We start from the raw sequence: 25,712 nt of genomic DNA on the forward strand, positions 1-25,712 counted from the left end.
CTGACAGGTAGCGAAAATCTTCTTAGGTCTGTTCATGGCCTGCGATGTGTCTGCGAGGTCTGTAACTTCCATAGTCTCCACTGAGTACATCACAGCAAGAAGCATTTTAAAAACCCATCTCAGATATTTGACGGTCACAATATTAACTAGTACTAATAATATGGCCAGGTATTGCCGTTGACATGATTACGTGGATGCTGTTCAGGTTTGGGTCCTACGGGTGTTAAATTAGAATCTCAAATCAAGAGTTAAAGATTAACACACTTAATTACCTATTAATAAAAGTTCAGTAGTTTTAAAATATCGTAAAATGGAAACTATAAATATATAATTGGAACTATTAGAACGACAAGCATTGCAGAGCAATAAAACAAAGCCAACAAAATAGGGCCAGGCCCAGATACAGATAAGAGTGACAATTATATACAGCCCCTAGTCAAGTCAGAAATGTCACAATCGAATAGGAAACGTTACGGTTTGGTACGAAAAGATGGCGCAATCGCTCTTGTACAGATCTTTAAACATTTTTTGACTTTACATGACTTGACTTTTGACTTTGATATTGACTTTGATATTGACTTTGATATTGACTTGACTATTGACTTGACTATTGACTTGACTATTGACTTGACTATTGGCATCACTTTTGACTTTGACTTTGACTTGACTATTGACTTGACTATTGACTTGACTATTGACTTGACTATTGACTTGACTATTGACTTGACTATTGACTTGAATATTGACGACTATTGACTTGACTATTGACTTGAATATTGACTTTGACTATTGACTTGACTATTGACTTTGACTATTGACTTGACTATTGACTTTGACTATTGACTTTGACTATTGACTTGACTATTGGCATCACTTTTGACTTTGACTATTGACTTTGACTATTGACTTTGACTATTGACTTTGACTATTGACTTGACTATTGACTTGACTATTGGCATCACTTTTGACTTTGACTATTGACTTTGACTATTGACTTGACTATTGACATGACTTTTGACTTTGACTATTGACTTTGACTATTGACTTTGACTATTGACTTTGACTATTGACTTTGACTATTGACTTGACTATTGGCATCACTTTTGACTTTGACTATTGACTTTGACTATTGACTTGACTATTGACATGACTTTTGACTTTGACTATTGACTTTGACTATTGATGTGAATTTTGACTTGACTATTGACATGACTTTTGACTTGACTTGATATGTAAATTTTAAGTCGTTACTTAAAACATGATTACATTCTCGCCCAAATCTCATAATGGAGGTCAGGGTTCAAACCCAGAACCATCGCGACTTCAGTCCGGATCACATATCACAAGACCAGGTTTTATTTCACGAGTCAAGACCCATTTGGAAGACGATTAAAAAGTACGCAGAGGAAAACTTAGGTTCTAGCACTACATGAGGCGAGTTGATGGTAAGTTGATGGCGAGTTGATGGCGAGTTAATGGCGAGTTGTTGGTTCGATATGACAAGTTATTGGGGAGTTAATGGAGAGCTAGTGTCCATTTAATCACGAGTTGATTCCGAGTTAATGGCGAGTTGTTGGTGAGATATAACAAGTTATTGGGGAGTTAATGGAGGGCTAGTGTCCATTTAACGACGAGTTGATTCCGAGTTAATGGCGAGTTGTTGGTTCGATATGACAAGTTATTGGGGAGTTAATGGAGAGCTAATGTCCATTTAACGAGGAGTTGATTCCGAGTTAATGGCGAGTTGTTGGTTCGATATGACAAGTTATTGGGGAGTTAATGGAGAGCTAGTGTCCATTTAACGACGAGTTGATTCCGAGTTAATGGCGATTTGTTGGTGAGATATGACAAGTTATTGGGGAGTTAATGGAGGGCTAGTGTCCATTTAATCACGAGTTGATTCCGAGTTAATGGCGAGTTGTTGGTTTGATATGACAAGTTATTGGGGAGTTAATGGAGAGCTAGTGTCCATTTAATCACGAGTTGATACCGAGTTAATGGCGATTTGTTGGTGAGATATAACAAGTTATTGGGGAGTTAATGGAGAGCTAGTGTCCATTTAATCACGAGTTGATTCCGAGTTAATGGCGATTTGTTGGTGAGATATAACAAGTTATTGGGGAGTTAATGGAGAGCTAGTGTCCATTTAATCACGAGTTGATTCCGAGTTAATGGCGAGTTGTTGGTGAGATATGACAAGTTATTGGGGAGTTAATGGAGAGCTAGTGTCCATTTAATCACGAGTTGATTCCGAGTTAATGGCGAGTTGATGCCGAGTTAATGTTAAATTGTTGGTGAGTTCATTGCAAGTGAACTGCGGGTCGATTTAGAGTTAATAGCAAGTGAATGTCGAATTGATGGCCAGTGAACAGCTACTTCAGAGTGAAGTCAAGAAATAACATCACAATAAACCACCAAGTAAACGAGATCAAATCGAAGGCTTGTTTGGAAGCCTATCTCTGACGTCATTATTGACACAACGAAGTAGACCAAGTTCAGCCATTTTCTTCGCTATTTTCTTTTCTTCTATGTATTGTTTGATTTATGCACTGCACTAGATATTTTACAGATTAGAAAGTGAACCAGACAGTCTGCGGTCGTAAAATGAAACTGTAACGCGGCTTTTGCTGCTGGTGATTATTTCCCCTCTTTTTTATGCTCATTTAAGGTTTAAATTGAATCATAAATGCAGTGGGTCCTACAATAACAGACCAAAATTAGTTCAAATGTTGAAGTATTTAGTTTGGCCGAGCTTTAAATAAATTCCTTTTTTTCAATGTCAAGACTGCCATTTAGGTTTGGGGTAGTTTGTAGTGTGAATAAGCAGGGCCGGTCCTAGCAATTGTGGGGCCCTATGCGAAACGAATTGCGCGGGGCCTATTCTGGGTAGGGATTAGAATAATAAGTGCAAATTAAGATTTTGTATTAAAAAATAAATTCGTCTTTGCATTTTATACATTCTTAACTAAGTACAAAATCAAGATCAAATTAACTTTACTTTACGAGCCTTGTGTGTAGCGAAGTCATACAGTAGATCATCAAAATTCTGTTTCCTACATAGATCACGATTAAGAGCCACATTGTTCAATCTCTCTTCATGAATTAATGACCTTAAGTAATTCTTGATTAGTTTAAGACGCGAGAAACTTCTTGACTTGGTACGAAAAGATGGCGCAATCGCTCTTGTACAGATCTTTAAACATTTTTTGACTTTACATGACTTCAATTTTGACTTAACTTCTGCTGACACAGAATATATCAGCCAAGGTTGCAAAACACTTTCACCATTACTCAGGTTTGGTTTGCAATGCACTTAAGAGAAATGTCTACCATCCTTATTTTTCGGAAAATTCTCCAAAGTAATCTCAGGTGGACCTTTTTGTAATAAATAGTCAATACAAGATCTTTCCATTTTTTCTAGACACATGGCATGATAATCCAGATTTCTCAATGAATCGACCACATTTAGCTCATTATCTATAACTACATGTTGATCAGTTTTTACATTATTGCCTTCATTTCTTACGACATGTTGATCAGTTGTTAGTGTTACAGCATTTTCTTCTTCTCTTACGACATTCACCACTGCAGTTTTTGCATACTTCATAGAATCTGTTTCAGCTGTCTCACTAGAAGTGATTATGTTCGCATTTTCGGGTTTTGATCGTTTTAAAAACGTATTCTAGTTTTATTGGAACTTTCGTTTCGGTTAAAATTCGCACTATTATTATATTTTTATTTAAAAATGAAAGCTGACAATGTTTTTTTTCTTTATTCGCGTAAGATTTGTGTTTTCCATATAACAATTTTGTCTAATTTTCAGGAGATATAAAAAATAATTTCCACGACTTTTTCGTATATTTTGCATCATTATGCAATTACAGATATACTTAGCGCGGGGCCTATGAAAGCGCGGGGCCCACTGCGGCCGCATAGGTTGCAGTGGCTTAAGACCGGCCCTGTGAATAAGTCGCTGTATGAATTGCAGTTCTTAGTTGCACACCAACATGCACATGTCCTGACCCGACTAGTGCATTGCAGCGCGAGTTATTTCATGAACGTATGAATCAGCCAGGAAAACAACTTAGCCGAGTTGAAGTCTTTAATTAACATGCATGACTAGATTATCTTCTCTTTTGAAGTACCGTCTCTAATTGATAAGATAAGTTACGAAGAAAAAACAAACAAAACAAACGACTAAGAGCAGCTACTCACTGTGATCTCTGTCTTGTTGGATAACTCTGTAGGCTTCGCTCGTACTTATCTCACAGATGTAAGGCAGGATAGCCTCCCGTCTGGCCCGCGTCCACTTAAACACGCCGGACACAGCTGTGGTCAATATTGAATGTCTTGTTAAAACATATTAGGTAGTTTAGACAAGCCTTTTTATGTATTGAACTTTTATAAGCTTTAAATGAGGCGCTACTAATTCTTTTGTTGCACAAAGATGAGATGTTAAGTGAAGCTATTCCCTTGTTACTTTATTAACCTGATTAACTTATTTACTCAAAAATAGTGGGGAAAAACTTTCTCACCTGGAAAAAAAACAACAATTATTTAACCTGTGGACAACTGTAATCTTTAAAATACTTGTATTTGAAAGTTCCCGTATACACGTCTTCGCTTTCGTTGGAATGCTTTTGTTTGTTTGTGTGTGAGCGCGCGAGCCGTTTTATACGTGTTGTAATTTAAGAATTAGACAAACTGAATATTGTGTCATTTCTACTCTTACACATCAACAATACCATGACATGTGACCTATGTAATATACATTGAATACATCATTTTCATAAATACTATACTATACTACTCGTCATTATGAGTAATGTGCCTATTTCTACAATTGTGTAATTGAAGTGGAGGGCTGGGTGACTTACAATGAAACGCATACACGGCTACGTCGCCGTTAAGAAGGGAGGTAAACTCCGACTCATCCGCCCAGTAGTGAATCAGGGGCGCATCTGTAGTTCCGTCCCCTTCCCACCGAAAGTTGGCACCTCCACCGACTCCACTTGTCCACCATTGGTTTCCTCTATACAGAGAAATAGAACAAAGTTTAGAACGTCAAACTAAACAAAAATACAACAAACAAACGCCGAAACATCGAAGTATGATCATTCATTAAAACAGTCACTACAAACAAATGTACAGCAATAATTAGAGTGTAAAATAGGAAAAGGTGGGGTGGGGGGGGGTGAAATGTAAGGGGAATAATTTCACATTTACAGACATTATTTTAATGTAGGATTTGTTCCCTTTTTTACGATCTCAAAGAAAATAAATTAACTGTTGTTATTCAATTAACTAATTATATTTTTTATATGGATTCGTATTTTATTGGGAACAATGAATAGTTGTACAAAGTTTGAACTAGATCCGAGAATGGAAAGTGGGAGCCATAACGTGTACACACTTTGTACAAGACAGAGCTTTATAAAAATGGTACTATCAACAGCATCAACAGGATCAACATTAACAACGCAAAAAATAAATTGGCGAACAATACACCACCACCAGGGCGGGCCTTACGCATAGGAAAACTAGAAATCTGCCTAGGGCCTCCAATTATCTAATAGGACTCTAAGGAATTTATTTTTAGAGAAGAAATAGCGAAACGTGGCCCCAATGTTATTGTCTGTGTACACTAGGTTTGAAATAAATTGCGTTATTATTGTCACTGTTTATTTTTTATTTTCTATTTAATTTGGGGCCACCAAATTCACTTTGCCAAGGGTTTTCAATTATCTATGGCCGCCCCGCGACACACACAGACCTTCAATATTATAGTAAGAAAAAGTTGCAGACGACAATTTGTATATAAAATCAACAACATGACAAAGAAAATAAAGTGAGGGTCCTGACAGTAGACGTTTTACCTGTTCTGGTCATGTTGAGTTAACCAATCAGAAATGAAGTGAACGTTTTACCTGTTCTGGTCATGTTGAGTTAACCAATCAGAAATGAAGTGTACATTTACCTGTTCTGGTCATGTTGAGTTAACCAATCAGAAATGAAGTGTACATTTACCTGTTCTGATCATGTTGAGTTAACCAATCAGAAATGAAGTGGACATTTTAACTGTTCTGGTCATGTTGAGTTAACCAATCAGAAATGAAGTGTACATTTACCTGTTCTGATCATGTTGAGTTAACCAATCAGAAATGAAGTGGACATTTTAACTGTTCTGGTCATGTTGAGTTAACCAATCAGAAATGAAGTGGACATTTACCTGTTCTGGTCATGTTGAGTTAAATAATCAGAAATGAAGTGGACTTTTTACCTGTTCTGGTCATGTTGAGTTAACCAATCCGAAATGAAGTGGACTTTTTACCTGTTCTGGTCATGTTGAGTTAACCAATCAGAAATGAAGTGGACTTTTTACCTGTTCTGATCATGTTGAGTTAACCAATCAGAAATGAAGCCAAACTCTGTTGGGTTGTTGATACTCAGTAGGTACGCTCCATCAACCTGGTGGGGAAACAAACAAAAGTTATCAAGTTTCCACCAAAAAACAACAAAAATTATTTATTTGGAATAGTCCTTCCGTGAAAGTCGGATCTGCGAACGTCAATGGACAACTGTAGCTCTTATCGCACATCTTGTTCTTACAGAACATTAATATGGCTTCGGTGTTCGGACCGCACATCGGGAGAGAAAATACATCATATTATTAGTGCAAAGCGACAAACCTGGAAAGTCCCGTGACTGAATCCGTCTGTGACCGTCTAAGCAAGTGTTCTAGTTCTACCTAATTAATAATCACTAATTACTTTCTGACTCCAGCTTAGCAGAAATTATTATTATCTAGTTTGTTGATTTTTCACGCAAATTTTTCTGTATCTTTAGTTACTTTTATTAACCTTAAAAGACGAAATCTTTCATGCAGGACAATTACAATACAGTATGTTATTAGTGAAAGGCCTATAGTACAGTACCTACGTAAAGTATAATGTTTAGTAGCAAAATAATCCTACAGCGTTAGAGACGGACGAGCAAGTTAGCGTGATAATTAGACATGGTACGGTATATATAGGCTCAAGGCCCCGCATATGAAACTCGCCCAAGGCCCCGTGCTCTGCTAAGGCTGCCTCTGAGTCCGGGCATGGAGACGTAAAGCTCAAGATAGATCAGAATGGAGAGATGTGCTAGATCAGGCCAGGGTCCTCAACTGGGCTGCAATGCCATTGGCATGGACGGAAGGTGAGCAATAAGTTGAAATTGGGCTGCAGTGCCATGGGGATGGACGGAAGATGAGCACTCATAAGTTGAAACTGGGCTGCAGTGCCATGGGGATGGACGGAAGGTGAGCACTCATAAGTTGAAACTGGGCTGCAGTGCCATGGGGATGGACGGAAGGTGAGCACTCATAAGTTGAGACTGGGCTGCAGTGCCATGGGGATGGACGGCAGGTGAGCACTCATAAGTTGAAACTGGGCTGCAGTGCCATGGGGATGGACGGCAGGTGAGCACTCATAAGTTGAAAGGTCACGAAAACATACTTCTAAGTAAGGAGGATGACGGGAAGGTTTGTTAAATTGTTGCTAGTCTTGGTTGAGTCAATACCATTCGTTCTAGAAGGCCTCAAAACTGATCTGCAACGTCACCTGTGACGTGGCAACAAGCTATTGGTCTAAAACTGTCCACAGGTGGTGATGTTGCAGATAATTGGTTAGGCCATCTGTAACGTTTGGTCTCGGTAGAGCACTGACAAGCGGGTAGACTTCGAGTCAGATCTTGTGTATATATAACTTGATGACTATTCTTGGTTCGTATATTGATTTACTGTGCGATCATACTTATTGGCTGAGTCTTATTCATTATATCCAGCAAGGATTCAGCTGGATGAGTCTATATACCACTTGATATTATTTTATAGTATTTATGCAATAAATCTTGGGGCGCGGTGGCTTAGTGGTTGAGCTCATGGCATTTGAACCTGGGGTCTGTGTTCGAATCTCGGTGAAGACTGAGACTTGAAATTTGGGATAATTTAGAAATAGAAATAGATCAAATTTAATGGATAACCTGGAGACGAGGAGGCCGAGTGGTTAACTGCTTGGCTTCCGAGTTTCAAATCTCGGTGAAGATTGGGATTTTCAATTTCGGGATTTTTTGGGGAGCCCATGAGTCCACCCAGCTCTAATGGGTACCTGACTTTAGTTAGGGAAAGTAAAGGTGGTGCCACGTGACACCCTGCTTGTTAACCATTGGCCAAAGAAACAGATGATCTTAACATCATTAGCCAAATAGATCGCAAGGTCTGAAAGGGAAACATTTTTTTTTTACAATAAATCTCCGCCTGCAACCATTTGACTTTGTCAGTGGGTCTTTAGAGTTAGTTGTTCTTCATGCATGCATAGTCTTCACCTCACTCTCAGTACTAAGTCAGTACCCAAGTAGAACTATACACTTGTCAGTAGCTACGCCCGAAAGAGTTTATGAAGGTCTACACACTCGGTCCCTAGTGTAAGCTTGGGGCTAGGGCGGCTCCTGACACTGATGGACAATATGAGGTTCATCCCAAGGTATAACTTACCTGGCAGGCTATAGAAGCTTCGCTGTAACTTCTGCTAGGGTAGTAATGAAAGTTGTAGCAGGTGCTACCCTGCTCCACCCACCCCGTCGGGCAATCTAGTCAAAGAAAAACAAGCAATAGAAAAATACATAAAAAAAACAAAGCTTATCTAAGGGAAAGAACCGCTGATTACTGCCATTTATCCCAAATTGCTATAAAAAAACATAATATATTAGTTAGTAATGATTGATTAACTAAGTGGTAAATTTATTCCTTTTTTTTTCGATATAAAAAAGCACCAATAATTAATTAACTAATTGGTTATTTTTTAAATTGATTCCTGTATTGTCAGGTACAATGAACAAAAAATGTGCAAAGTTTTAACTTGATCTGAGATCTGAGAATGGGAAATAGGAGAATCTTGAAACTTTTACCAGACAGACAGATAGATAGATAAAGTGAGTTGATATATAAGCCTTGTAAAAAGAAGAAAATTCCATTGGTACATTAAACATGGTTATTTCAATCTCTGTTTCTCATGCAAAATCTTCATCGGGTCAAAACAAACAAGGTTACAAAAGACAGTTTGTGTGGAAACACAAACTCAAAATCGGCCCTTGAAGTAAAATGTTTTACATAATTTGGATAATCCTTCAAAGGACGGGGGATGGGAGCAGGCAGGGTTTGAACCTTCGACCGTCGATAAATCCGAACGACAGTCCATCGCGCAAACCGCACGACCAGTGGTCCACCCAGGTAGGCTTCAATATTTTCAGAAAGAACATCCAAATGAAATTATATCAAAGACAAATGAGAGATAAGAATGGAGAAAGAAGGATAACAGATATTGTGTAGTGCCCCAACGGTCCCGCAGATCAAAGGATAGGTGAAAGTGAATATAAAGTTAGATGTGAACCTGGCCTAAATAGTTCCCCTTTTAGACCTTGTGGTCTATAGGACAGATGATGTAAAGTTCATCTGTTTTTGTGGCCTACGGTTAACGAGGGTGTCATGTAGCCAGCACAACGACCAACCGCCTTTACTTTTCCCCAACTAATGCCAGGTACCCATTAGAGCTGGGTAGACTCAGAAGTTCAAAATCCCAGTGTTCACCAGGATTCGAACCCGGGACCCTCGGTTCGGAATAAATAAAGTAATCGTTTTGAAAAGGCTCAATCACATATTCGAATGCGCAAAAAAAAAAAAAAAAAAAAAAAAAAAAAAAAAAAAAAATTATGCTAAGATAATAAAAAAATTTCACGAAAATGAAATTTATAAGATTACTATTTGTTTTAAATTAGGTCTAACGTATAATACATACTAATTAGCTTTTTCTCTTTAAAAAACTGCTTGCATAATTGATTTTAAAAAATTGAATTTTCGCTTTCAGGAAAAAAAAAAAGTAGCCGTTGCAGCAGAACTTTGAATGGTCTAAAATATTGAGAAGTCGGATTTTCAATATCTTTTGTAGTTTACGAGTTCTAAACGGGACGGACGGACAGACGGACAGACGGACAGACATTTCACACAAAACTAATAGCGTCTTTTCCCCTTTCGGGGGCCGCTAAAAAAACAACAACAACTAAATCCTGGGCGTACACGGTTCTCAAAAAGAGGTCTAACGATTTTCCTAGAAATTTGACAGCTTATGTATATCTTTGGGAAAAGAATTACTAGTTAATTGGCCACTTTTGGAAAACTCTGGTCTCACCGTTATAATTTTTTGAAAGTTTTATAAAAAATAATTTAATTTTGGCCTGAGGTCTAAACAATCTAGATCTTTAACACACATACACCAGCGGGTATTCCCACATGTATTCATTAAAGAGTTATATACATTAAATATAAATTAATAGGCGTTAAGGAACATTTTATGTACCGTCTTCTAATCCTGGATCTATAGGCCTATCATTAGAATTTTATATACCAGAAACTTTTTCATTCGTTATCTAAAGCAAGATAATTGCTCTTATAAAAGTTTGTCAGCTTTATAAAGGAGTAATGGTCTTTAAAAAACTTTCTTTTATGTCACTTGTTTATAGGGGTCTGGAGAAAAAAACTAAATTGGTAATCCACTGCTTCCAGCCCTACAGCACACAAGTGTATTGGTATCATTGATTCGACAATGTTAGCAAGTATACTAGTAGGAATCAAAGAAACAATAATCAAGCATTGTTCTTCTTCATAAAAAAACAAAACCTACACACACAAAAACCCAGATAAACCTAGCATTGCAACCTAACATAAAAACTAAATCAAAGCGATAGCAACCGCAGGAGTGTAGCAATGAGGGATTTTGTAACTCCTCCCCTCCCCCCACCCAAAAATATAAAAAATTTAAACGTGTGATTGTCTTCCTATTAGTTGATGGCATCCATTAATAGAGTATTACCAGAGCCGGTCTTAGGCCACTGCAGCCTATGCGGCCGCAGTGGGCCCCGCACCTTCATAGGCCCCGCGCGATGCGAATTCTATGTGTAAATGATTAAATTAACTTTTAACTTATTATTAAAGGGTTCCAGGAATTCTCCTAAAATAAAAAAAAATATAAGAAAAAGTCTTGAAAATCACCTGAAATTATTAAAATCTCCTTAAAATAGACAAAATTGTCATTTCGGGGTGTCATTCAACATGGGAAACGCCAATCCTACTCGCGATTTAAAAAAATACCGGCATTGTCAGCTTTCATTTAATACAAATGTAATAAGCCGAATTTTAACCAAAACAAGAAGTTCAAATACTTAATTTACTTTTATAGTCACTGGCATAGACATATAGATCTAAATCTATCTCGTCCTCTTAGAAGAAAAAAAACAACCAAAGCGATATTTTGCTAGTCGATTTTAAATCTAAAAGGCAAATCTGAATGTTTATCGGCTTTTTATTGGAAAGCTACTATCTACTGTAGATGGCTCGTAAAGTTAATTTGACACTGATTTTGTACTTAGTAAAGTATAAATAAAATGCAAAGACGAATTTATTTTCTAATACAAAATATATATATGCACAAAAAAAACAACACAAACAATTGCTTAGCGTGGACTTGCAACCTAAAAAACAAAAACAATGCCGAGCATGTTCAACTTAGGGGAACTAACCAAATTTGTAAATACCTATTTAGAAACATGTTTTGAAGACTTGCTTAATGTATTAGCTAAAGAAAAAAATAATACCAATCGGTCCTAATTACCTAGTAGATTATTTATTTCAATATAGCTTTTGTTCAAAATTAAAATGTTGATGATATAAAGTATTTTTTTAAATATTGAAATAACCATTGCATTTCAAATGTAAAATATTCAAAAGACATTAAACCAGAATATATAACAATTATAATGACATTATCTAATCTGGTAGCTAATACACTCATTATTGGCAGTATACCCTAGAACTTCTCAACGGACATTTCTCAACGTACATTGCATTATATCTATTGTTTCCCAAACTATTGATCCATGGTACCCCATTGATAATTTTTGTAATGTGAGTACCCCTAGCCTCCCACCATACTTGAATTTATTAACAGAACATAATAAATGGGTATTAAAAAAATCAGCATAATTAATGAGGTGCAACGCGTACCCTCTCCAAAGTCTTCCCGTATCACTGGAGGGTACGTGTACCCCAGTTTGGGAAACACTGCATTAATCCTTAGTCTATCATATCCATATGTTACATAAATATAATGTAGAAATGCAAGAAAATGAAACAGTGCAAGACACAATTAAATGTTTGACTATTCTTCAAGAAAGTGATTCAAATGATACGCAAGACCTCATATTCCCAAATCCGATATCAACACAAACAGAATCATGGAAAGACATAAAATTGAACAATTTATCATGTCAAAGAAAGCAAGAAGTATCAGAGATACTAAAGGATTACTCATCCATTTTTACCGACGTTCCAGGCAAAACATCAGTTATTGAACATGAGATCAATTTGACTAGCGACAAACCAACAAAACAAAGACCATATCCAGTTCCAATACATTCTAGAGACTTTCTACAAAAAGAAATCAACCAATTACTACAACAAGGCATAGTTGAACATTCAAATTCGCCCTACGCAGCACCTATCGTACTTGTGAAACGACACAATGCTACAACACCTAGAATGTGTGTAGACTTCACAACTCAACAAGATCACTTGCCTAGACTCTTACCCTATACCGAATACAGAAGATCTCATGACACAGTTTGCTGAAGCAAAATATTTTACAAAAATAGCTCGTTCATACACAGCTTTCACTTCTGCATTTGGACTTTACCAATTGAACTACATGCCATTTGATTTAGTCAATGCAAGTAGTACATTCAACAGAGCAATACATCGACTATTCGGACAAAAAAAAGATACTGTTTCATATATAGACGACATATGTATCTTTCACAAATCTTGGGAAGAACATTTGCAAGGACTCAAAGAAATCTTTCATGAACTAAGACAGCATGGCTTCACTATCAAACCCAGCAAAATGGAACTAGCCATGAATGAAGTCACATTTTTAGGTTACAAAGTCAGCTACAACTCTTTAAAACCTCAAGATGAAATCATCAAGAGAATATTAGACATTCAAGTGCCTAAGACAAAGAAACAAATCAGGAGTATACTAGGACTATGCAATTTCTACCGATGTTTCATACCTAATTACACGACTCTCACATCGCCCTTGACAAACCTTACCAAGAAAGGTCAACCAAACAAAGAACTTCATTCACAAAAACTGGAAGACACTATTAAGAAAATCAAGGACACCTTTTGAAACGAGTCCATTCTCAAGTTACCAGACCAAAACAAAGCATTCCCCTTGCGACGGACGCGTCCTCCAATCGGAGCCTGTTTAATGCAAGAGCACAATGGAACACTACATCCTGCATACGTCACAAGTTTATATCATCCAATCAAACAAACAGAATAAACACGTGACATTTGACACTTTTTCTACACTTGCTATCCTCGGATTAAGTTGAAAGTTTGCCAAATTTTTCATTGTCTTTGACAACACACGAATAACAAACAATAATTTTTAAATTCATGAAAAGTATTTTTAAAAGCCTTTATCAACTCAAGAATTTTTGCAACCGGGGGGGGGGGGGGGGCGAAAGGGTTGCAAGTTGCACCTTTTGGCTCTTAGTAGTAGCAACTACTCTCTTGTTAAGGGTAATATTAAAGAGAGTCTTGATGGGCGAATTGGCGATGAACGCTTATCATGCGCAGTGCTGAGAGTCTTGATGGACAAACTGGCATTGAACGCTTGTCATGTACTGTACAAAGAGAGTCTTTTATCAGTCCCTGTTGACCGCACCCAGGTTTTGGTTTGTCGTACTGGCTGAAATATCGTTCAATGCTACACGCAATAAAAATAGAATGATTAGAATTGTTTCTTTAACAGCCGGAAAAAAATCACAATGTTTTAAAAAGTTAGCAGTGTCCAACGTAGCGACATCTGCCACTTGTGATTGTGGTAGACAGGCATGAACCAGTAAATTGTCTCGTATTCCAAATGTTTTAAACGATACATTGCGTTGCTGACAGCAAGAAGTCTTCTAAATTCTTTAAGTTCCAACTTTTGTGTCGTTTTAGGATGCAGACAAAACAAGGTTGAACTGAGCATTACTATTGCTCCATAAGCGAGACGTTAATGAAGAAACTAACTAATTAAAATACGATGTTTGCTCAGTATGTTAGTCGACTGCAAATCTTTGGAAGCACCAAATCAAAACCTACATTCTCTGCCAAAGGTCTCGCCTTACTCGGGATGTCATCCATGAAGTGTTCCTCAGCATGGTCACGCTAGTTTTGGATTCTTTCATTGAGACTGCTCATTTTGCTGTTGAGCGGCCACCATGTTCAATTGGACAGGCCGCAACATCTGGGCAACTGGTTCAAGAGCGGATGAAGTATTGACACCAATGAAAAGACTAATCGGAAACACACGAGGCCCAGACACTTCATGGGGCAAAACTTGTGTGGGTGGACATGGTTCTCGAAAAAGCCTCTAAACGAGTATCCCATAAATCTGACAGTTGATGTATATCTTTGGGAAAAGAATTGCTAGCTATTTAGCCACAGTGGGAAAACTCTAGCGAGACCTACATATTATTTCAAAGTATAACGTAAAAATGTTTTCAATTTGGCTAAAGGACAAGACAATCTTTATCTTGAACCGATTGGGTAGTCGGAAATGGTCAGCATGTTGCCTTATTAGTTGACGTCCAGTAACATTATTCACAGCGTCTTGTAAGTATGGATCTGTAGGCCTAGCATTAGAATTAATAAAATCTACTAGACTTATACATTCGTTTGACCAGGGATTTTTTTCAAGGGTGTGTGTGTGGAAGGGGTGTAATGGGGCAGAGTAAACAATCTAACATTTGTTATATATTAAGACCAAAATAATCAATATAATCTGTAAATAGGAGACATTGTCTTTTGTTTAAGAATGTATTGCTTATCGTTCGGAGTTGATGTGTGCAAATAATTGCTGATTGAAATGAAACTATGTAATTCAATCCTATTTTATCTGTACTTATTTGAAACGCAGGGAGACCATTCAGAAAGTTACAAATATTTGTGTATATAATATATAGTTGCTTATTTGTTTTTGCGTTGATCACATCCGTAGACCTACTAAATGTAACTTGGTCATGATGCATAAATGTCTTGCTTAATCTTTAAAGACGGCTGGAATATACGAGGTCTGTAATTCTACTACATGACCCTTTTATTTCATTAAAACACTAGCATTTTTGAAGTAAAATGTTTAAACAATTAAACCAGAATAGTGACGATTGCAAACTTTGTATAAATATAGGTGAATCACATTTGCTTAATTATCCTAGGAGAGATTTTGGCATATTTAAATGTGCAATTAACAATTAGGGTAGAGAATTATCCAGTTTGACTTTCATGTACCTGTACAATGCTCAGGTAGTTTTCCAGAAATGGGGTGTTGGTGGTCAGGGATATCTGATATTGTGTTGATTGTTCTGGAGTAGAGGATACTTATATCATTTTTCTGTCTTTAGTGGGTTCAATGGTTAGGATGGTTAGGTAGTATGTCTTTGATATTAAATAATATTTCTATTACTTTATTATATTATTAGGTTAATCACTTTTCAATTGTTTATGATTTAATACTTGTGAATTATGAGAACTTACAAATAAAAAAAAATATTTAAAAAAGCCCACAAAAGAGGCGAGATGACCCATAAAAGAGGCACATAGAGCCCAAAAAAAAGAGGCAAAGAAAAGAGGCCCAAGGCCCAAGGATTCCTATGATGATAAAGCTAAAATTGAATAGCGCAAATTCTGAGGTTTCCTTTACAAAAAAAAAAAATACAACCAATTAACAATATCTGAGGTAGAATATTACTATACGTGTAAAAAAAGTTCCCCTTTCAGACCTTGTGGTCTATAGGGCAGATGATGTAAATGTCATCTGTTTCAGATGAAATACGGTTAACAAGGGTGTCATGTGGCCAGCACAACGACCAACCGCCCTTACTTTTCCCTAACTAATGTCAGGTACCCATTGGACTGAGGATCCCGAAATTAAAAATCCCGGTCTTCACCAGGATTCGAACCCCGGTCCCCGGTTCAGAAGGCAAGCGCTTTACCGCTCAGCCACCGCGTCTCCACTATACGTGAGAGACCATGACATTTTTTCCTTTGTTCTTGACGATGTAAAACCTTTTTGAGCTACTAAAAAAAAATTAGATGTAATAAACAAGAAAATCTATTTTACATTCGATTTCAAAATATTTTGCAGTTATGAAAGTTTTAGAGCAATGGTTAACCTTTCCACTCATGCGAGCGATCCGTTTCATTGTTGTACATACTGTGACGATCACACTTGCCGGGGATTATATTATCAAACTTGATAACTCAATGAAGTGAAGAAACATCTCTCTGTATTTTCTTCAAAACTTCTTTAATAATACTTCTTCAACTTTCACATAAAATTAACTTCTCAATTTAACAACAACTTGACTTCATACTTCTTAAATAAAACTTAAAGATACATGAAACTTCACTTTGTATAACTTCAACTTCAAGTAATATAACTTCAGATAATATTACTTCAACTAATAAAACTTTAATTAAATGGACCCGCTAATATCACAAACTTAACTTAAACCTTTACTAAGAGAGGACTTAAGCGATAACTATGCGAGGACCCCGTCTATCTGACTTTCCCCTATTTTATACTTTCTTTAATCGTACGTTCCAGAATCATGGAAACTTCTCCCCTAATTATTTTAGTAACTTTGACCTTCCAGAAACTGACGTATGCTATTTTTTTTCTTAACCTCTTTCTTTAATTGGATATCTAAAATTAACTTGTTTACGCTGGACACTTGCACTGGTTTGACCTCGCTTCTAGAAACTGGTCGAAATAGGTCACAGACTCGACTCGTGACACATACATCTTTTTGTTTTCATTAAAAATATCATTTTATTAATTTTTTTTTAAAATTCTGTAACTCCTTGTTTACGAATCAATAAAATTATTAAATGGTACACTAATAAAAAAAAAATCAATTAACATTCCATTTAATGCTCTTTTTATTCAAACTTACGTCCATAACATAATAAAACCACAAACTAGAATAAGATGTCTCTATGTATCGCTTAGCGTCAAATAACACAACGGTAAACTCCTTAAAGTCGTCAGTAAGGAATACCCACAACTCACTTTCTTGCTTTTGTTTGCTGCTTTATGTGACAGAAATATGATTTTGACCTATCCAACAATTTTTAGGACAGCAATGAAACCTGCTTTAACGTGACTCTAATTAATAATTTTTTTTTAATGATCCCATGCTTCACAATTACAATAAAAAACTTAATTATTTATACATGGTCAACCAGTTGCAAAGACTAAAAATTCTTCCGATTAAAAATGAAGTGAAAAACTCCAGAGTCAACATGGAATCCTTAAATTGATGAGATTATTAAAAAATCAAACAAAACATTTGGGTTTATTTAATAAATAAATGTGGGTTTATTTAAAGAATTTTCTGCAAATCAAACGAAAACAAAACTAGAAAGCTAATTAACCTTGGTTAGACCAATATTAGATTAAGCATCTTCTGTTTGGGAGCCCCTCAACTCAAGAAAACATAAAAGAACTAGAACAAACGTACCATAGAGCAGTAAGATTCATAACAAACGAATATTCACATTTAATTAGACAGTGGTTCCAAAACTTTTTTATCTCGTAGACCCCTTGCCATGGTTTCTAATTTTCCGTAGACCCCCTGCTTAACTTGTGTTGCATCATTGCAAATATATCATTTTTTAAAAACTAATGTCTAACTGTATTGAGTCTAAGAGTGAAAATGCAATTTAAAGCTACATTTGAAGTTATACAGATGGATAAAATTTAAATTTAAACCAATTAAAATAACAAAATATATATTTCTGGAATCAAAAACACAGGAAATGTTTGTTTTTTTTTTGTATGCTCATCATCCGTTGCTACGGATATTATGTTTCATATAGGAATTTGTTGTTCTATGAAACATTAAATATTAATTTAGTAATTTGCTTTAGGGATTCTTGTAAACGTTTTCACAAAGAGCAGGTTCTCTTGTATTTCTTGATCTTTCATGTGTGGCTCAAATATTGGGTCCGCATAACTGTTTTCACTAACAGGAGAAGGGGCAAAGATGAGTAACTGGCGCCAAAACCAGTAAGCTTTGGAAAGGCGGGCGCTTTCTACCCACCTAGCAGAAGGAGAACTGAATTCAAACCTCTGCTGCCTTGCAGCTATACCCAAACATGGAAAGATTTTGTGAGTCAACCCTGAGGAAAAATAAGGAGTCAGCAACCCTTAGGCAGTTTGTAGCAAACAACTCTACATCCTGTCAGAGCCTCCTTGACCGTTGATCCCAAACTGTATATGTCGTTTGCAAAGAATTACATAAGAAGCTTTTAATGTTATAATTTATACCACCGATATGCCCTTGAACTGTATTGCTGCTTTAAAAAATTCATAATATCAGATGTAGGTTTGTGTGTAATACAAGTTTTTAAAACTACTTCAAGGGCAGGTAAAATCAATGTTTTACCTTTAGTGTTTTCCGAGATATTGTAAGACGCTCACAAACGCATCATCTTCTCTATATGATGTCGAAGAGAGATTTTGTGGGTGTATTCTGAACTTTATCTTTATTTTTCACTTGAATAGCAGTATAAATATTTAAAGGATTAAAGGTACATTTACATATTAGTGTAGGAAATAATTGCATTAATCATGATTAATGGGAGTGAAAATTAAAGTCACAAATGAAATGAAATTCATTATCGTAGACCCACATGGACATCTCATAGACCCCCATGGACATCTCATAGTCCCCCAATTTATTTTCTCACTTTCGCAGACCCCTTGGAAGTCTTCGTAGACCCCTGGGGGACTATATAGACCACTTTGGGAATCACTGGATTAGAGTAACACCATTAGTAAAATCACTAAATTTAGAGACACTTCAGGACAGAAAAATAAAAATTAAAAAAGCTATAATACATAAACAATACATTTATCTACATTCATAAAAAAAAAAGCTAAAAAGATTCTAGAAATACAAAATCACCCTTTGAGTCAGGATTTTAAAATTTTTACCATCACAAAAGAGATACAAGACACCGATAGCAATAACAATGACATAGGAACTCTGTTGTTCCCCTTGTAATCAAATCATTAAATACAAACTTCTGATATAACCTTCCGGCAATTAAATTGTGAATTTGTTTGGAGTGAATGTGATTTTTTAGTTTTCTATAGTTCTAATGTTTTTTTGTTTTTTTTTTGGGTAATGCACAAATTTTAAGACAAATTTCCCTATGGATAATAAAGATTATTATTATTATTATTATTATTATTATTACATAATACATAAAACACTGAACCATAATTTACAAATAGAAAAACAAGACCTAATAAAAATACTAAGAAAGACACAAAGAGAAAGGTACATTTCTTATTCCCAATTCATACAAGTGTCTTTCTTCCCCAATAGCATTGGAATGGGTTGCCTTAATCAGTCAGGGAAATCAACAATTTAGCAGAGATCAACTCTTGATTAACATGTTAGATTAGATTGACGTATTTATCCTCTCTTTTGAAGTAACGTCTGTAATGTATAAGATAAGATTAGATAGACAATTACAAATATCTCCGAATTCATCCCCAGACGAGTTCCGTGAAATGTAAAAAAAAACTGAACTAAATATCATTGCAACACAAATTCGCACAAACACTATATATCTCAATAACATAGGAATTAGCTTTTATATTATAATCTCCCATATCTGACCATATTCTCAGTATTAGCTAGATGTCCATTGGTAGTGTATAGTACTTACCATATTGAATTTGACAGATCACAACTTGAACTAGGAGAAACTGAAACACAAATCTGCATCTAATCCACATTTTCATTTATTGGATACGAAATTGGATGCTCGAATGTATCCTTAAAGTGTAATTGCAGGTATCCATTTTGTGAATTAGGAAAACTTAAAAGTACCAAAGATATTGCGACCATTGGCCATCGACTGACTATGGACTTGTGTTTTCGCGTGCTCCAAACAGCGTGTAACTACTATTGTTAGCACTAAATAATTTCTTTCTTTATTCTTCAGCTCAAGATGATTAATTAAAACTATTAATTTCCTTTAAAGATATTAGCTCTTTTAGAGGACATTTTAAAATTAAAAACAGTACATAACAATAAAATGTTTGTGTTGGAATGTAGTATATATGCACATTATTTTGTCTAGCTCATTTTGGTCCTGTTTCTGAGTGAATGTTTTAGCCCAATTACAGTCTAGTTAGTTTATTGAGACAAGTTGAGTGTGGCACTACTTGAGCAAGGGGGCGAGGCTGTCACCAGACGACTGCCCCAGATGATACCCTCAATAAATCTGCCTTTCGTAACGAGCTTATCAATGTGAGGAAGGTATTTCCTGGGAGATAACCAGCTGAATGGTGGTCGCTCCTACCAAACGACAATAAAACATGTGTGTTTTATATTTAGAATAGAAAACATGGTAGAAAAAAATCGAACTTTCATTGTTTTTTAAATGAGAGAAAACAATAGCTACACATGCAAATATGTACACATATTCACGGTTTACAATCAGTTCGACAAATTCATTATCAGGACCATTTATTTATGGTATTCATTGCAGAATTTCAATCTTAATCTCTAATCCGAAATGAGGGGCCGTCGGACTGGCTATATCAGTGTTCAGGTAAATGCCCGGTGGGCCTGCACCACATGGGCCGATGGGCCGGCACAGTATATGGGCCCCTTTTAATGACAGTAAGGTCCGTAAACGACTTTAGATTATCTTATTAAAGGTGCCCACGGAATGTCATGACTGGACCTTGCCATCTAATAAGAGATCCTGAACAGATCTTACAGTGTTGTTATGGAATCATCTTCTTTTTTGAAGTAACGTCTGAATTTTTAAAGATTAGATAAGGGAAATGTGTGTGTGTGTTTCTATGGTGACGGTGGGAAGAGGTTAGTGATTGGTTATGAATGATGCAACATAGGTGGCGTTGTCGTCACTTGGTATCAGTTAGGACAGACGACTCTGAATCAGAAACCCCGTAATCGAACCATGCTGAGAATTACTCCCTTAGAGCACGTGAGCGGAAGCGAGCAGTGAGTCTTAAGGTCACCTTGTCCCTTTACAAGGACAGTCCTAATGTCTGACATGTACCAGTTTTCTCTCTATTAAATCCTTGTCCCAATCGTCTTTCGTGCAGAACTATGCATTCGTAAAGAATGTGTTCTATTGTCTCATCGTCCTCTATGCAGTGGCGACACCGTGTGTCGTAGTTTTCCGAAGTAAACACCAATTGGACAGTGACCGACTCGGAACTGGGTTAGGACGACCAGTTCCACACGATTAAGTTGCCACCACGTATCCTTTCTGTCCGGTCTACTCCTTGCCCTGTGGAGCTCACAGCCGTTATCCGAAGAATTCCAGCCAACGTACCAAAGCGCCAACAAACGCTTGTCGACCAGGAATCGTAAACTTTGGTAAGTGCACGGTTCATCATTCACGAGTGCCGTCTGGACCGCGGTTTTTGCGAGGTAGTCAGCCAAATCATGACTGACCACTCCACAATGGGCGGGCACTCATTGTAATGTAACGTTCACACGACAGACGACTCCAGATAACTCCAGAACGTGAGACTGAAAGGTTGTGTTATTGTAGTGAGTTAGATTTTGTTACAGAATAGTATTACTAAAATCTACTATATCTATTTCATTTATTTGATTTCACATTCACTTGATTTTGTTTATATTATAAAATGCTATTTAGTTTGTTAAAAAAAAAGAAGTTATTCAAGTTATTTGAAGTTTTATTAGTTAAGAAACATTACACATACAACGGTTTAGTTGTCTACCAGCCGCAAGACACCACAAACCCATGACCGGTAACAACAAGTGTAAAACTAACCTAACACTTTTCCAGTAATTGTGTTGTAGCCCTACACCCTTAGGCGGTGCTATTGTTTCACCGATGTTACACACAACGATGAAGAGACAGTGGTTTAAGTCTATGTTTCTTTCAGTCTTCTAGAACAGCTACAAGCAGGTGCTCATCATGGTACTCTGTATATGTGCTAATAGATAAATTAGGGTAGAAATAATTAATCAAAGTAGTACTTGCGCAAATTAATCCTATTATTTGGAATAAGAAATGTGCCTATGTTTATGTTTCTTTCTAAGTATTTTATTATTTCATTTCTTTTTTTTTTTGTAAGTTTTACTCTGGTTCTGTATACATTATTGCTACCTTTATTTTTAGTCTTGTCTATAAATTTTGTGATTTTACAAAATGGTGTTTTCTGTTTTGATAAGCACAACTCTTGATGTCGCTGTCACTTCAAATGTTGTACAGTCTCTCGATTTCTTTAAGGAAGGAAAATTGAGGAGGAGACTCTAATTCCAAACCAACATTTTATTGACAATGTGATATTAGTACGATACCTTTTTTTAAAAAAAATTTAATTGATGAGATTAACCTAAAAGTGCACTACTTAATTGCAAATAACAAATGAACATTTTAGTAGATATGTTATTTTTTCTCTTTCAGTTTAGACTAATATAAATGGGAGAATAAATATCTGTTTATTATTCAGTGGCGTAGCAAGGTATCCGTGGGCCCGGGTACAAGAATATCTTGGTGGGCCCCCTCCCCTAAGAATAGTGTGAGAGACCATTGAGTAATCTGAATGTATGGGTATATTAACCAAAAGACATTCCAATACTTTCTGTTTTATGTAGATCTTGCTCCTCATTTTTTTCAACATGTTCAACTCAACGCTGACTGCGCTTACAATTTAGTACTCGACAATAAGTAGGTCAATGTTATCGAATAATTCTAATTTTCCTCTAAGTGCTGCAGCTTCCAGGCGTTCTATTTCCTTTGAGAAACACAAAGTAATTTGTGTTAACAGTTTTAGTACATCAAAATATCCGAATCATTCATTGATGACCACCTTGTGGGCAAAGGCTCTTCCTATTGGATTCAATACGCGCCCATCTTGAGATGCTATGAGCCAAAAACACCAAGTCCTAGAAATCTGCTACGTCTTGAACACAGCTGACGGAATCATTGAAGACCAATTTTAAGTCATGATTAGCACAGTGAACATAATGCGCAAGCGGCTTCTTTTGGTGAAGCAATAATCATAGACTATTGTGGCCCTACTATCCACTTTAATTGGAGGTACTATCATAGCTTTAGCCTCACAATTTATTTAAGGATAAATGGGGATTATTCATTACTTGGAGCATTTGTTCCGCCAATCTGCAGACGTCTGGCTCTCACAAAAACTTTTTTTTTTTTTTTGGGGGGGGGGGGGTATTCCGTCATCGGAGATCGCAAAAGTTTAAAAAAAATGCTAATTTGATCAACTTTAAATATGTCTTGAGTGCTCTCAGAAAAATTGTGCGGTTTGGACCTCGGTATATTTGCCAGCACTGCATTGCCCAACAGGTCTGTTATCTCGTTTTGAATCTGTGGGGCTTTGTTTTCCTGTCAAATTTCAATATCATAACAATTTTTAATTAAAACCGGGCTAGAGATTTGTGTATAAATATAATGGTGATAGCTTTCTTTAAGAACTATAAACCAAATACTAAACATTAGTCAGAGTTCCACATACATATACACATATACCTTTGGATAGATCAGCTGTGTGGGGAGGGTGGGGGGAACCGCTGTGTGGGCGACATCGTTCCGACCACACATAATTCACAGGTATTGATCTCCGAAAGACATTATTCCGTGATTATGTATTGGTAAAAATATAATGGTGTTAACTTTCTTTAAGAACTATGAACCAAATACTAAGCATTGGTCAGAGAAAGACAATATTCCATGATTAATTTGGTCATCTTTCGATCTTCTACATATTTGTTATAAACCTGCTCCCCAATTTGGTTTCGCTATTCAGAACAAACATTTCAATTTTAGCGGTACATATGTCACATACTCTGGTGTTTGGTTTCCTTGCTAAATATTTCATGATATTTTTTAAATTTTCATCTTCTTTTTTTTTATTCTGTTCTTATGATGACATTAACATTGTTTTTAAACAATACTGAAGACAAAACAATGTGATGAAGACTTCCGAGTACTCTGTTGTCCTAACTGAGTGTTTTACACTATCTCAAAGTATCTACTTCGTTGGTTTGAACTGAGTGTTTTACACTATCTCAAGGTATCTACTTCATTTGTTTGGATGCAAAGTTTTGGAATCACAACTGTTGTGACAGTTTTATTATTCATTTCGAGTACATTAGTATATACTAAAAACTCAAGTCATCACATTTTAAATACAGAAAAAAAAAGAAACAAATTGAGCTTTGAGAAAATTGAATAATTAGCAGCTGTGTCGAAATGTTAATTCGTGAACAGCAGGACTTTTAGTGTCATCCGTAAGTTCTCACGTGGGCCCCAACTAGTCAAGAGTCATGAGCCCAAGTGCAATGAATCCCTTTGTGCCATTGTTGCTACTCCAAAGGCTGTGGGCCCCTAATGGTTAATTGAGCCCATTCATTGAGCCCCTTAAAATTTGTATGTTAGTTTAAAAAAAAAAATTAATTTTGTTATGAAGTCAAAATTGTATGCATAAAGTTGTTCATCACAATTTATCATCACTTATACCAGGGGTTCTCAACCTGTGGGTCGCGACCCCCCTTGGGGATCGATTGATAATTTGCTAGGGGTCGCCAAAGACCATCGAAAAAATGGATTGTTTTTGTCCATTCTTCTATAGGTGTGTGTGTGCCGGGGTGGGTGGGTGGGGGGGTCGCGGCAGAGTGGGAGATTGTAAAAAGGGGTCGCCGAGCATAAAAGGTTGACAACCGCTGTGATACAATAAGAGACAGAGGTTTAAGAAGAGATACACAGAGGCGGCCACCGAGGCAGTAAATAGAAGAAATAACTAGTTTATAAACATATATACACTAAACAGAGATAAAGAATGTCAAGCAATTTTGTACAAATATTTATTTACCTTAAGTATAAAATTCTTAATCAATGACGGTGCTTTATTGAAATTTATTTCATTACCGACAGACATTTTGAGCAGACAAAAGTAAAAATTAGAGAAAGTGTTTCCTCGTGGACATAAGTTAAAAAAAAAAAAAAGAAATATCTTTTTTCTAAAATGCTTATCTATGTATATCTCTCAATAGTTTTGAAGTTATCTCCCTTTTTTCGATATCAAACAAGCAAACAAATACCATTTATAATTGACTAAGTGGTTAATTGTTTAAATCGATGCACGTTTTGTTAAGTACAGAAGATTATTGTTTAAAGTTTCTATTTGATCCAATGGGGGTGGGAGAAAAAAAATATATAAAGGGGCGAATCCTCAAATATTTAGTCATAACACTGAATAATTAATTTCCCTAGTCAAAAGACTTAATTGTAACCAGTAATTAACTGACTAATTGGATTTAAAAAAAAATATTCACGAGTAGTGTTTGGCAATGAATAATTTTCCAAAGTTTCAACTTGATCTGAAAAAAAAATATGATTGGGAGAAATAACGTGTTCAAACTTTTTGCCAGACAGACAGAGTTTAAATAAGCTTTGTCAAAATGGCTGCACCAGGCATTCCTTGTGATTGGTTAAAAATTCACTAGGCCTG

At 36.2% G+C, this 25,712-nt stretch overlaps 2 protein-coding genes across 4 annotated transcripts in view; both read right to left on the reverse strand.

The window, feature by feature from the left end:
* LOC106065335 (contactin-like) overlaps positions 1 to 20,418 on the reverse strand; it is a 57,646-nt gene extending 37,228 nt beyond the window's left edge. The window contains exons 1-5 of one of the 2 annotated variants that reach the window (XM_056005007.1): positions 19,889 to 20,418; positions 8,537 to 8,631; positions 6,383 to 6,468; positions 4,878 to 5,032; positions 4,216 to 4,329 (exon numbers count right to left, since the gene is read on the reverse strand). In XM_056005007.1, coding sequence (XP_055860982.1) covers positions 4,216 to 4,329; positions 4,878 to 5,032; positions 6,383 to 6,468; positions 8,537 to 8,631; positions 19,889 to 19,964 — 526 coding nt within the window. In that variant the 5' untranslated portion in view covers positions 19,965 to 20,418. Of the gene's footprint in view, positions 1 to 4,215; positions 4,330 to 4,877; positions 5,033 to 6,027; positions 6,061 to 6,382; positions 6,469 to 8,536; positions 8,632 to 19,888 lie in introns of those variants that run through there. The other variant, XM_056005008.1, reaches the window with a different exon arrangement.
* A 4,630-nt stretch (positions 20,419 to 25,048) lies between these two features.
* Positions 25,049 to 25,712, reverse strand: part of LOC106069649 (uncharacterized) — a 44,938-nt gene continuing 44,274 nt past the window's right edge. For both annotated transcript variants that reach the window (XM_056004719.1, XM_056004718.1), the window contains exon 19: positions 25,049 to 25,712. This exon is cut by the window's right edge and continues 652 nt beyond it. The gene's annotated coding sequence lies outside the window, so the exon portion shown is untranslated.

This window comes from Biomphalaria glabrata, chromosome 11 (assembly GCF_947242115.1).
Source record: "Biomphalaria glabrata chromosome 11, xgBioGlab47.1, whole genome shotgun sequence".
In the NCBI taxonomy this organism is placed as follows: domain Eukaryota; kingdom Metazoa; phylum Mollusca; class Gastropoda; family Planorbidae; genus Biomphalaria; species Biomphalaria glabrata.